Consider the following 14009-nt stretch of genomic DNA (forward strand, 5'->3'; position numbering starts at 1 on the left):
TTGTGTCATTGTCACTGGAGAACAAATCATTCTTTAATTGCAGGAAAACAAAAGCGAGCGCTGGCCTGTAATGGTACCCAGGGGCTGGATAATGAGACAAAAAACAATTGGTAGAGACACTGAAAGCATCATTTCAATGCACAGCTTCAACAAATGGTGACACAGTCAATCCTCAGACAGCCCCTGAAGCAGCAGAGAATCACTTTAAAATGAAAATAAGACCAATCAGATTAACGCTCAGTGTGAAACTGCAGAAATCATAGCGCTGCAAAGCTTTTGTCCTCCATAAAAAGACCTGTTTTTTTTTGTTTTTTGTTTTTTTGTAATTTGGAGGAGCTCCAAATCCCGGTCGGAGCTTTCTGCAACAACCAGAACACGAGAAAGAAACACTGATGCTGCATGAAAATAAATGCGTTTCACTATAAACTCCATTGCTATCAACAATATTCAGCTTATGCTTTATGTGTTCCATTTTTGAGTGTCATCTGCGGTTTGACCTAAACAATGATGACACTTTCCTATTTATTTGTTCGGAAACAAAAGTCAATCAAACTTTCTTTTTTTAGCTCAGCTCATAATCAGTTCATGTCATGTCACATGACTACAAGACGCAAAATGAAAAAGCTGAGTTGTAAAAACCCATAGAAAACCCAATTCCTAAATTAAGTCCGTTAACAAATGATTTCTTTCAAGGATGAGAAAGAGACGTCATTATGTTTTTAACTTCTTTTCTGAGGGTGAGGAGCCTGACTCGCCCTCCTCTGTTCCAACATGAGTCCGTTTCAGAGCGCTCTGTGCCAGACCTTTTTCTTTCTGTGGCCTCGTGTCTTCAGGAGGGACATCAGTCTCTTCCTCTGATTCTGAGGAGACGAGGAGGTTCTCGCTCGCCACAGTCCGGTGCTGCCCATTCACCCCGCGGCTACGTCGGCTCTGGGAGTTACTGTCCAAAGCCCCTGAGCTGCTACAAGCCTCTCCGCTGTCGGAGCTGTCTGAAGCCGCCTCAGCAGCAGCTCCTTCTCCGGTCCTGTGTCCAGGTAGAGACCGCGGAGATGCAGCCGGATGTTTTCCCAGCTCAGTCCTTTCTCTCCCTTCCTCATTCTCCTGGCTCTCAGGGGACATTACTGGACTCAGACACACAAAGTCAGAAGGGCTCAGACATTTCTCCTCATCTCCGGTGCCGCCACTGCAGGGTTTGATTTGGAGAGAGTTTGGATCCTCGCCTGTCGAGGAGGAAGACAGGTCATCGACTGATATCGATGGATAACTGCAGGAGTCGATGGCTGAAAACAGAGCCTGTGAAAACAGCGCCTGTGCAGACTCGGGTCGGTCCCCAGCTCTGGAGACCACATGCATGCGTCGTCGCCTCATGACGTTGCGCCGCCTCACTGCACTACGCCGCTCCTCGTCGTCACTGCTGGAGCTGGAAGTGGATGTGGAGGAGCTGGAGGCTCCCACAGGAAGGGAAGGGGAGGAGGTGGGGCTGGACAGTGTGGAGTTGTCCCTGGGGCTCGGAGAGCGAGGCCGGGGCATGGGGTCGAGCCAAAACTCACTCGAGTCCGAACCCTCATTTACAAGGAAGCCAGACTGATGTCGTTGATGCCTGCCCCGTCTCCTCGGTCGCTCATCCACCTCTGCTCCTGCTTGCTCTTCCCCTGCTGAGGCATCAGGTCCAGCCAGAGAGGAGGATGACGAGTTGTCAGAGTCGCTCTGCTGAGCAGCAGCAGCTGCAACAGTGGTGGGAGCTGTCGGCGTGGGCCGCGTGGTGCGGCGTCCTCGGGCGTGGAGCTGCATGATGGCCTCCTCGCTCAGATCACTGTCAGAGTCGGAGCTCCAGCCCTCAATCTCTCGACGCACCAGAGAGTCGAAAAAAGCCATCATGCGTGGATCCTCCTGGATGGACTGGCTGACGTAGTCGTGGGACAGACCACTGCCGCTGTTGAGAACCAGGCTGATGTACTCCTCGTGGGTGTAGAGGCTGCGCGACTTGTCTTCCACTCGGCCATCCAGGTCACCGAGGCTGTCGGGCTGCTGGTAGGGACTCCACACCTGAGAAAAGGAAAGTCAGACAGTAAGAAACCCAAATTTCTGAGCGCGAGGATTAAGTCTCATCTGACAACTATACAATAATATGGCTTAGAGTAGGCACTGCTCACTAATGTGAGTAAAACAACTTGTGCTCGGTTGATGCCCACAGACAAAATAACTTAGTGATGATGTTCGACTGAGTCACTAAAAGATCGGAGAGACACTGAGCCAACTTTAAATGCTGGCTGATTTATCCATGAGGTCAGCACAAGGACAATACACTGACTCAGACGGCCTGGACTGAATAAGACTCGATACAGGAATGCAACAAGAGAAGTCGACAGATCAAAACAAGATGGTTCGTCACGTGGAGGCTTTGTTCAGCCTTTTAAGAGTAAAAATTCAAACACTTTCAAGGCACCTTAACGAACAATTTCCAGACTCTTGAAGCTTTTATCACCACGTCTAAATTGTGACAAAGAATAGAAAAAATACAGTTTACAGAAATCCTTTATGCCCACAGAAATTAACGTACTTTATAAAGTCATTTTGAAAATTGGAACAAAATAATACTAATGCTTGGTCAAATTCATCTTTAGCTTTGTTAAATGTGTGTTTTGTCTTTATTACGGGAACTGAATCACACAGAATACAAGTGTAGGGAGGTCTGTACAAAAACATACAAAGAAGGAATGCACTTAATTTATCTGTCTGTGGCTAGCAATCAGCGTGAAGGTCCATAAGAGCTACCCACTATGACAAAGTGAGAACAAAAAGGCTAGCTGTGTATTATTAACACCATTTGTTTTTATTTTGAAATATCACAGTTAAGATTACAGCTTTAGCAATACTACTTGACTTCCTCATCTGCTCAGGAAGCCTTCGCTCCAGACTTGTGAAAGCCTGACAGTGAGTCATATTGTCATGGTCGGGTTTCAGAAATACTGTATCAGAGGAACCATTCACATCTTCCCATGACCCAGTTTGCTGCCCAGCATCATCCGTTACAGACGACAGTTAATGATAGGGGGAAATCCGTCTTTTTTCATTCCTCGCTCCACAGAGGGGAGTCGGAGCTCAGTCGCTTACTGCCTGGTGTCAGTGGAGATCAATGTCTCACTTAGGGGCACGTCTACTGTCTGAACATCTGAGAGCACGGACTCAAATTCAATCCGTCCACTTACATACATTTTTCTCCAGACACTTCATCATCCTGATGCTGCAGTGGATAGAAGAGTAACCTCTTTGTAACTCCTTTAAACTCTTAAGGAAAATGCAATACTGCCTGAAAATGTAATAAAATTTGCACTTCACTTGATTAAAAAAAGGAATAAAATCCAATAAAGTAACCAATCAGAATAACACTGATTAGAAAACATACCTATGCCAAGGCCCATGAGTCGCTTTTTGTGCTCACTCACAGATAACAGCCAACTTAAGATCAATTTCCATGTCCCAATTCATGCATTAACACAGTCTGCCCTTTAAGCTGTCCTTCCTGCATTTGAAATCTGTAACTGTATTACTTTTAGCTTGGTTCATGTGTTTTGACTTTCTATTTTACATGCAGACTTGTCCATGTTTGAAACTTTTCTGTAAACGCAGGCTGATGGCTAGAAAAAAAACCAGGGTTGATTTATCAAGTTGATAAACACATTTGCGTGACTGCTTAGCGTGATTGTGATTGTTAGGGTTAGTGAAGCCAGATAAGGAAAACAGATCCTCGGTATGTTGAGCTCCCCTTGTCGTACAGGTCTCAGGATGTTGCTGCATGTCCCTCTGTTTCTACTCATGTTATCCGTTTTTTTAAAATATGAGCTGAAAATGTAATAAACTCCACATAATGTATTAAAAGTATTACATTTTAGGTAGAAGTGTCACTGCAGTATCAGTCAGGACACTTTATTACATCTTCAATCAAGTTAAGTGAAATTCTTATTACAATTTCAGGCTTTATTGCGTTTTCAGGGAGGTACTATATCATCGGGTGCTACATGGCTTCCTTCATAAAAGTACGGCGATGATGTTCGTTTACTAACCTTGATGACTTTCTCTACGCCGGAGGAGCAGATCATGTAGGTGTGAGGGTTGAAGCGGACCTGGTTCACGATGGAGCGGTGACCCTTCAGGACCATGAATGCCCCATTCACCACACGGCCTCCTGGAGGGACGAACATGTTGCGGGTTTGTTTAATGTGAAACTGAGACATCAGCACAAGCACATGACCTCATTACAGCAAACACAGCAAAGATTATTCGACCTGCTTCTGAGTATTCCACGAGTGTGAAATATGGCTGTAATGTTATGCTCATAATGTGCCATTAGCCCGACATGAAATAGGCCCAGTGCACATATTTTAAGTGTGAGTAACTCCAGGGAAAATAAAATCCATAAATGTGTCAGGTGGTGCTACAGAGCTACAAACGACCACATTCTTGGGATTTTCTTCCCACAGTAATAAGATTTGAGGCGTGTTCACAAGAAAGCCTGTGTGGAGCACTTATTTCAAACTCCAACTTCAACATTAACTTTGCTTTTTAGTGAGTCTGAGCAGGACAAGAAAGAGCCGGAGCAGTCTGATTCAAGTAAGAACTTAACCTGAACTCGGGCTGAAAAATGGAGGGTTATATAATGAGACAGATGTTGATATCCGATAGTTACTCCTGCCTGGAAAGTATATTGTGACCAAATGAGCTGAGGGCAAACCACAGTCTGGGCTGAAGCTCACAGACGTCCATCATTCTCTCTGGGGCTGAAAACTGACAGCGACTGGAATCAGGTTTTGTTTTGCCTACCCAGACGCCACTGTAATCTTTAACCTTGCAGGATGACACATCGCTAAAACACTGTCCTCTAAACTATTCGTTCACAAACCCTGATTTCCCGATGAACAACATGAACTTAAAAAAACAAAAAAGGACAAAAGAAAGCAACAGTATTTGGCAGAAGCAGCAAGTCAGTCTCACCTCCTCGCTTGAACTTCCTGTCTTAACGCAGTTTAGGACATTTAGGATTTTTGGTATGAAGAAAACATGTTTCCAAACAGTGTTTTATCTTATCTTAGCATATAAATTATGCTATGTCAGAACCGCCCTAAGTGAAGGATTTCCTAAGTTAGAAATCCTATATCAGGATGGCATTCACCCTGAAGAGTTGAGGGAAATTCTTTTTGTAATGAAGCCCCAGATAAATACATCGATCTACTTTTTTTGTCATGTGGAGATGCAAAAACAGGTGAAATCATAGCCTACACATCAGCATAGATGCACATAAATATGCAGACAGTGTAGACTGATTTAATTACTCACCTGATTCTGGGTCCTTTGGGATTTTCCACATGTAGAGGTTGAAGTCATCTGACCCAGACAGGATGTACTGGAGAGAGAAGACAAAGGGATGTTTAGATGTTTAAGTCTTCTCCATTTAATATGACAAAACTTTCTATCCGTCCACAAGGGAGAGGAAATCTTTATATATACACACACACACACAGAGAAACCCTGGGGGGTTAAAATGTGGCACAAAACCACCAGATCTTATCGCAGTGTTTCGTCTCGTAGCGCAGATCAAACACAAACTTGACATGACATGACAGTCTGACCCCAGCACAGCTCCTGCTCCTCGTCTGAACTGTTATTAGACTTTGTAAACAGATGGTTCCACTTAGACCTGTCGCTTAAGGTAAGTTTTGACAGAGCCAGAGTTGGACCTATGCTCTGTTCTTATATATACACACACAGGTCTTATATATGTCTTAAAGCCACATGAGAGAGAGAAGAGCGAGAGTATGACTTCATGCACTGACAGGAGCCAGGTTTCCATCCGAATGTGGTGCAAATTTTAACAAAATTTTCAGAAACTGGTAGAAGAAAATATGAATGAATGTGCATTTGTACCAGCTTCTCTTGTGTGACTATTGGGAGTTTGTTAATGTTCCAGCTGGGGGCCATTATACCACACTGGAGGAGAGGAAGATGTAACAAGATGGTCGTACAATATGATGGAAATGTCATTTTGTCTTATTTATTCATCTTAAGGGAACATATCAGTCTCCTCATCGCTCCACTTTAAGTCATACGCTTCATCAACGTCATGATTTATGCTCTGTTTAAGTCTGGGTCCGTGGCACTTTGGCACATTTTCTGTTTATGTGAACATTAAAAATGTGCATAAAAACAGGAAGATGGATGTCTTTATTGATACCAACATTGCCTGTGGCTCCAGTTGGAAGTCGGCCGTCACTGATAATTCACTCATATTTGGCCGGAGTTTGGCTTCACGAGCACCCACATATAAATATTTAGGTGCATAATGTAAAGGAACAGATTTTTTTCCCTTCTTGAAAATATGTCCCTTTCATTTCATCTTTCTTTGAGCACATTTCTGTTTAAGTGGAACGTCCATCAAGCCTGATTTTACCATCTGGAGGGACATTTTTCTGAAGCCATTTACATTTGTGTTTGAGGCATCGCTTTGTGCTGCTTGGGTTTCTGACATCCTGTCGAGTTCTGAATTATTTTGTGCCATTTTATCTGCCAGGGATTTAAACAAATGTCTTCAATTTCCTTCTGTAAATATTCTGCTGGTGTCAGAGGGTACATTTCTCTTCTAACTCTGCTGTTTCAGGGACTTTCTCAAGACGGTTTCTAGACCATGAAAGCTTGCAATCATGTACGGTGGTCGATCCGTTTTCAACCTTCTCGTCACTTTATTGCCTTTTTTTTTTTTTGTTTGAGCTAAAGGGAGCCAATGTGAAATCTCTCTGCAGTGATGAGAAATCATTACACCTCAATCGTTACTCATATCACTTTAGCTCCAGGGCACATGAACAAACTCTGAACTGAACACCTGTGTGCTCCGCCTCAGGTTCCCAGAAGACACGTCAAGTAGGAATGTCACACCCAGAACTCCCTCCCTCTTCCCTCTCCCATCAATTTTGTGTGGTAAGCTGCCACTCCGCAACTCTGCTTTCACACCACTCTGAGAAAATCCTCTCCTGTCTGTGGTTCTGTGTCTACATGAGGACATTTCTGAAAATAAGAGCTGACACAGCAGTGATGGAGATCATCTGGTCAGACCTCCATCTCATCCTTTGTGGGTGAGTCTCTGCCCAGGAGACCCCATTAAGGTTTGGTGTGGATCCGGGAATGTTTTCTCACTTTCTTTAACATTGCAAGGGTTTTTCAACATTTTCATCGATTTCTCAGGTAATAATTCATGGACGTTGATTAAAACAATCAGGCATATTTGAGTGGCTGGTATCTATGTGAGGGTATAAACGAGGACTGTGGGGTTCTGGAAGAGGTACAGAGGTTATCCATATGTTATTGTGTCATCACACACTGTAGTGGATAGAATTAAACTGTATTGGATTACACTGAGAGATTTTAGAGAATAAAAAAAACCCCACAGTTTTTCGGTCCATCTCAGCAGCAGGTGAGCAGATTCAATTCAAACCAGCAACCTTTCATGTGCAGTCCTGACCCGATTCTGTAACCTTTAAACTATCTCCATCACTCATGTAGTGAGGGCTCATTTTTTAAGCCTCCGTGAGCTCTGCTGACACCCGAGGATAATGTTAACATAATAAACATGGTTGCAGGGTGATGTCATGTCTGAGAAGGACCATCGGGAGGACCATTGGCTGAGTACAGAAGCTTCTGGTGTTTCTCAACACCCAAAAGTCCCAATGTCACAGAAGGAATGAATATCTTCTTCTATTTTTATTCTTCCTATTGATCCCACATGTTCTCAATTTTCTCCTAACATTCAATTTTAAGGAACCACTAGGTTAGAAAAAACTCTTTCTCCACTGTTGGACGTCGCCTCCGTGTATATCTGCTTGTTCTATCAGCAGCCAAATCACACACGTGAGTGCAATAAATTATATGGAAGATATTTCTTTTATGGCTGCACATGAAGTGGAAACTTTTAGGTTTCCTGTATAACGTTTCATACATACATATTTCATTGATTTAAGAGGAAGACGTATTTGGACTCCTCTGACTGGAGTTTGAAATCGATGCCTTAAACTTCTGCTTGCCTTATTTTTCTTTCTGCTGGCCTGCTTTGATTTCGTACAACCCTGTAATTTACAAACATGCCCTTTTTTTTCGTATTTGCAGAAGTTGCGGTTCAGTATTCGTATGATGTGACGACCAACCTGATCTTTGTCACCAGCGAAACAGCAGCTCTTCATGGTGCAGGAGTTGAAGTAGCCCTGGTTGTCAAACTGGTAGCTGGGCAGACGGGAGTGCAGCTCGTAGAGGACGGGCGGCAGGCGGCGTCGCAGCGCCAGCAGCTGGGTGCCGGTGCTGTTGAAGCGGACACTCATGGCGCTCTGCAGGGACAGGCTGCCTCCGTAACGCAGCAATGAGCTGAGAGCACGCGAGAAAAGTAAACATTAGAGCCATAATCAACTACAATTAATAGAGATTAGTTTGTTATTATAACCCTATAATAAGGATATAACACGGTTTGTGAATTCAATTATTCTAATGAGTCTGCTTTTCTTAGTGGGAATAATTTATTTGTTAGTGAGGATATTTTTCTTTCCTCACGCTGCGATTACTTCTTAACTGATCTTCTGCACTTCAGTATAAAGAATAATTTGTTTATAAGACTTAATGTTTATTATTTCATAGTTCAAGAAAATGTTATACCAAATAAACACTGTTTAAATCAAATTACATGTTGTCATCAGAAGATACAGTATACTTTAATATGTCTGCAGTATGAGTCTTTCATACCACGTAATGAAAAAATACTAAAACAATTTCATTGAATCAGCTTCACCAAGAAGCTATTTTTGAACTTGACAGCGAATTGAAGGAATTTCTCAGAAGTGTCTGTAAACACACCCACAGTGAAGAGAGACGGAGCCAACAGCGGAGGAGGAGAAACACTCAGTGTTTACTTCTGTTGGAGGCATCATCATTTGTGCAACAACCAACAACCAAAACCTAATCTAACCTGAGTAAACACACACTCAGAGAAATTAAGTGTTTTCACAGAGTCACTTAAATGGTATAAACATTTGGTTTTCGCAGCGAGATGACTCTGCAGTTGGCTGAGCAGCAGCGGTGTTTAGTTCAACTGTGAGACCACAGCGCCACCTGGAGGACAAGAGCAGACTGGAAACTGACTCACTCACTACAAAAAACTCAGACTGAGAGTGCAAAATATAAAGTATAATGTGAAAAATGAAATAACTGCAAATCAATTTACTGTTATAATTTAAATGGTTATTAAGGGTTGTGTTTTTATGTTTAATCCTACTTCTGCCACGGCTTATTTGCATACTTGTAACAATAAAGTTTGATCCCATCTTGAAAATTGCTTCAGGAGAAAAACGTCTAACCTGCGCGGCTTGCGGATGTCCCATAATCCCACTCCCTCCTTGGAGTTGGCGGTGGCGATGAGCCTGGGCTCCACGGGGTTAAACATCACGCTGTGGAAGGCTGACGGGTAGCTGGCCAGGCAGAACGGCTCTGAAGGAAGAGACGAGATTCTAATGAATTCATTGTTCTGTTTCAAAATTGCTTTTTCTTGTATTAGTCATTTATTTTTAACACCAGTCATTATTACTGTATTAATTCTGCTTCTATATATTTAGGTCAGACTATTGCCAAAAAAATGTGTCATGTTGAATTACCTCATTTTGAATTTCCTACATTAACGCGTCAAGTTTTTATAGTGCAGATTTTGACACGATCCGCCCGAACCCAGCAGAGGGCTGTCTGATATTCACATCACTGTCGCACATCATTCATTCAACAGTCTAGTCAAAACATTCCCCGGCCCAGGTGTATTTACATACTTGCATGTACTTCAAACAGTGGAATTAATAATAAAAACACCACTTGTATTAAACAGAGAGACAGCTGGACTAACAAAAGAATGCATTTGTGTCCAACTTTTATAAGCTCAAACTTCGATCAGACGACGCTGGCTCGCGCTGAATAACGATTACTGCTAAATGTATTATTAGGTCGACGTGGTCACAAGGAAGGCATCCAAAATAGAAGGATGTTAACGTCATGCAAGATGATCCACTGCATTTTTTATCAACAAGTCTCACTCATGAAGGACTTTACACTAGTTTCAGTCCAACAGAGACACTTTGAAATACACCGCATGACCGCCTAAGGACAGCTTTGTGATTGTGACCACAAAGAGATAACAGAAGAGAGGATATGTTCCACAGAGACTCTGTCATCATTACCTTCATCTAATAAGGGCCGAATTAGACAGCAACCGTTTTACTGAACTAATAACTTATGCATTCATCTTCCAGTACAGCACATTTGGGATCCTGAGGCCACACGATTTTCATTTGCTCTTCTTAACCCTTTGTTAGTCTGATTGTGTGAGGCTATGAGAAACTAAAATTTAAGGTGGAAGCATGTTATCTTTAATAATCTTTTTAATGCTTTAATCCTACATGCCTGGCTGCTCAAATCATATGTTTTACAGAGCATATAAGCCACTAAGGACTGAGAGAACAGATATTGTAACTGCTGTATTATTCATGATTAGTTCGAATTATCATTTTTGCATTATGTTTTTCATTTTCACCAAAAAAAGCTGTTAAAATCATGATGATCTGACATTTGTTGGGATCTGTACTATATAAACATCTGGAGAACAAGACTTGTGGACCAGGACGTCTCTGTAGCACCACATTCCTTCATCACATTTCTCTTCAGTCACACATTATACCTTTATCAATACATTGAAGCTTCTGCGGTTTAGATTTAGCTCTGCACCACGGTGTGATGATACTGTGATTACTTGTGCAGCTCTACAAACTGCCAACACTTACCTGTGCTTGGCGGCTCTCGGGTGTCCCAGATCAGAACGCGTCCGTCGTCGGATGAGCTGGCGAACACGTTGTCGTTGACTGGACTGACGGACAAACTGTACACGGCGTCGATGTGCAGGAACACGTTCAGAGTTTCTCTCCTGTGTGCACAATCATCAAACTGTCAATTTAAGTACACAAGATAACAGTTTAATAACTGGACAGCCAAATGCTTTTTTTATGACGGCTGTGAGGATATCAAGCTGTTCTGATGCTTTAATAATGAGCATTAATGTGTTATTGTACCCACCTCTCCACATCATGAAGAATCACCTGTTCATCATTTCCTGAAAAACAGCAAACACAAAAACTGCAAATCAGAACGTGACAGTGCTCAGGTCTAATCTGCAATGCTGAGATTCAGAAATACCCTGGAAACCAGAGGTGCTTTCAATGGTGTGGTAAGTTAATCATCCATTAACTAACAACTTAATCTTTTTTTTTTTTTTACAGCATCATCAATATTTCATCCTCTCAACTAATTTGCACTGTGGCTTGACAGAGCACCCGGAAAACTACAGCATTCACCAAATCCCTCCAGAAGAACATAATTCAGCAAATCCAGCTTCTTAAATTTAGATTTTTTTTAATCCATAATTTAAACCCAACAACATTCATGTGCAAATTCCATTCCATTCCATTTCATCAAAATTATCCACTAAATATTTTATTGAAGAAAATCATTTAATTACTGATGATGCAAAATACTTAGGTTAAAGGTTCTTTCTGTCAAATTTGCATTCACACATGAATTTATTGCCTCACAGCGAAGATCACATGTAGTTTTTCTTTCTCTTACCACCAGAGAAGACCTTTTTGTTGGTGCTGTCGAAGGCCAGGCAGAAGATGTTGGACAGGTGCTCTCCCTTCAGTTTCACGGGCTTGGACCGCGAGTGGATGGCTTGCTCCATGTGCCACAGGAGCACCCGGCGGTCATCTCCGCCTGCGGACAGGAACACATGGATTAACACCAACACCTTACAGAAATGTATAAAACCATTCAGAGCGGTGGATTCATAACTGTTTGACTTTAGACCCTTAAAAGTGAAGCCAGGTCTAGTCCTTGTTTTTATGAGAAACATCAAGATATTTCTTGTATAATCTGATATAGTCTGAGAACATTGGGTTATTATTTTAAGCACATAACACCCAGTTTACTGTCACAGAGGAGTAAAGATATTAGAAAACATTCACATTTAAGAAGCTGTGATTACATTTGTACCTTTCTCCTTAAAAGTTGCTTAAAATTGTGAGAATTTAACACAACAGTTGACAGCAAATCGGTTAAATAAATGCTGCTGTTGCATCTGTATAGTTTGACAAACACGATCAAGAGCAGTCGAGCTGATTTTCTGTCATTTATGAACAAAGTAAACATCCACAGCTGACCAAAAATGGCAAGCCCCAGGCTGTTACACTAGGCCAGATGATGGTTTTTTAATCCTCTCGGGACATAAATAGCGTTGTGATTTCAGGAGGTAGCCATGAATAAACCCATCCGAGAGTAAAAAATGTGCACCACAGCGGCCACAGTGCTGATCTCACGGCTGACATGTGTGACCGGCCCGGGGCTGCTGCCTGCTGAAGCTGCGGAGCTGTTTGGTTTGACGTTAGCTAGCTAGCTAACGTTAGCAAGACATGCTAAGGCTTACTTAGCAACGGCTAGCCCAGGAGGTTTCAGCTGACTGCCTGGCTAGTTAGCGTTAGCATGCTAACACCTTAAAACAGTCTGACACAGGGGAAGAGGGGGATTTGTCAACTTACCAGACACCAGCCATTCCCCGCCGTTGTTGGAGAACTCAATGGCGTTGACACAGCCGAAGTGTCCGAGCATATCCTTCTTGAAGAGGCTGGTGCAGCCTGACAGCCTGCGTCTCTGGAATTCCTCCTTCATGAGCGGCTGCCCAGTCAGCTCTCTGCGGGACAGAAAGCCCACTGAGGAGCGCATACCGCAGCCCTTCAGCTCCTTCATTTTTCACCAGGCGGAAAACACACACACACACGGCCCCTTTTGTGTTCACCACTGCAGCCTGGACATGTGTTAAGGTGTCGCTCGGTGGACGTACGTGGTTGTTCCTGCTCCGTCGGGTCTACATTATGGTGGATACCCCGCTGCCCGCCTGCCTGCTGATGTCGACGTTGTTTTGTACCTCCTCTGTCTTCTCGGCAGTCCCAGCAGCAGCTTCCTGCTCCGGTGGAGGACCTCTCTCTCTCCCCCTGCCTGTCACTCAGCATCACCGGCGGGGAATCCGCTCGCTTTATTATTTACAGCCACGTTCAGAACAAAAGTCTGCTAATTTAATGTCTTACCTCCCACTTAAGTAGTTTTAGTGGTGGTTTAATCTCTCCACCACTCACATGTTGGAACAAACCTGTGGTGTAAATCCAGCTGTACTGTATTTAAAGGAGCACTATGTAGTTTTTGGAGAAGACATTTTATATTTACAGTGCTGTAAATGTAAGTGTGTGCTTGAATAAACAGGCTGTTCCCAGAGGAAGACCGAGTTTGAAGCTAGAAAGGTGGCAGGGTCCGCCACATATAAACAAAGTAAAAACCACCTAGATTAATGTACACAGACAGGTACACCCACTAATAATCCATATTGACCCCGTTCACACTTCCGACAGGCAAGGCAGCCCATCTTTTTTATCTGAAACATACGTTTCACTTCACTAATGTACCAGAAACACGCCCCCAGGAAGTGTGTCTGGACTTGAAGCCAATTTTAAGAAAATACTTTTTCCGATTACCTTACGTTGTGAAAGACGGGGCTGTAAAACAGTGGATACACTTCTATGAGTGTCACAACCCCTGCGAAACAACTCGTTTCACTGTCTTAATATGAGCCATTCGTTCAATTAACATTTAGAAAACCTTGAAGAGCTGCACAATTAAATGATTTTATCCCCCGTCATGTTAGCCGGGTACTAAACCAGAAATTAGCCGCCCCATTCAGCGATCCAGGTATTTTCACAGGTGCAACAGCGAGCATTTTTGGCTTCAAAACACTACTGAGCAGCTTTTATATGAATGAGCGAGACTCTGCCTCCAACGCTGTGTGCAGAAATAAAACCTCCTTGAATAGACAACATCCCAAATTCCTTCCTTGTTTACACACC

At 43.0% G+C, this 14009-nt stretch overlaps 1 protein-coding gene across 1 annotated transcript; it reads right to left on the reverse strand.

Moving 5' to 3' along the window:
* dcaf5 (ddb1 and cul4 associated factor 5) lies at nucleotides 1-13189 on the reverse strand. Its single transcript, XM_030443771.1, has 9 exons — nucleotides 12654-13189; nucleotides 11689-11832; nucleotides 11140-11176; nucleotides 10851-10990; nucleotides 9387-9516; nucleotides 8190-8403; nucleotides 5335-5401; nucleotides 4065-4186; nucleotides 1-2046 (listed from the first exon to the last, which is right to left on the reverse strand). The coding sequence occupies exons 1-9, from the start codon at nucleotides 12859-12861 to the stop codon at nucleotides 712-714; spliced, it is 2397 nt and encodes a 798-aa protein (XP_030299631.1). The 5' UTR covers nucleotides 12862-13189; the 3' UTR covers nucleotides 1-711.
* Nucleotides 13190-14009: the final 820 nt, after the last annotated feature.

This window comes from Sparus aurata, chromosome 16 (genome assembly GCF_900880675.1).
Source record: "Sparus aurata chromosome 16, fSpaAur1.1, whole genome shotgun sequence".
Taxonomy (NCBI): Eukaryota; Metazoa; Chordata; class Actinopteri; order Spariformes; family Sparidae; genus Sparus; species Sparus aurata.

What these genes read in the sequence shown, in the direction of transcription:
- dcaf5 (XM_030443771.1), bottom strand. Translation starts at nt 12,861, where the DNA reads ATGAAGGAGCTGAAGGGCTGCGGTATGCGCTCCTCAGTGGGCTTTCTG. An exon ending in TCGCTGGTGACAAAGATCAG is followed by an intron (nt 5,402 to 8,189) that starts GTTGGTCGTCAC and finishes TTCTCTCTCCAG; the next exon opens with TACATCCTGTCTGGGTCAGA. An exon ending in CCCAAAGGACCCAGAATCAG is followed by an intron (nt 4,187 to 5,334) that starts GTGAGTAATTAA and finishes TCGTCCCTCCAG; the next exon opens with GAGGCCGTGTGGTGAATGGG.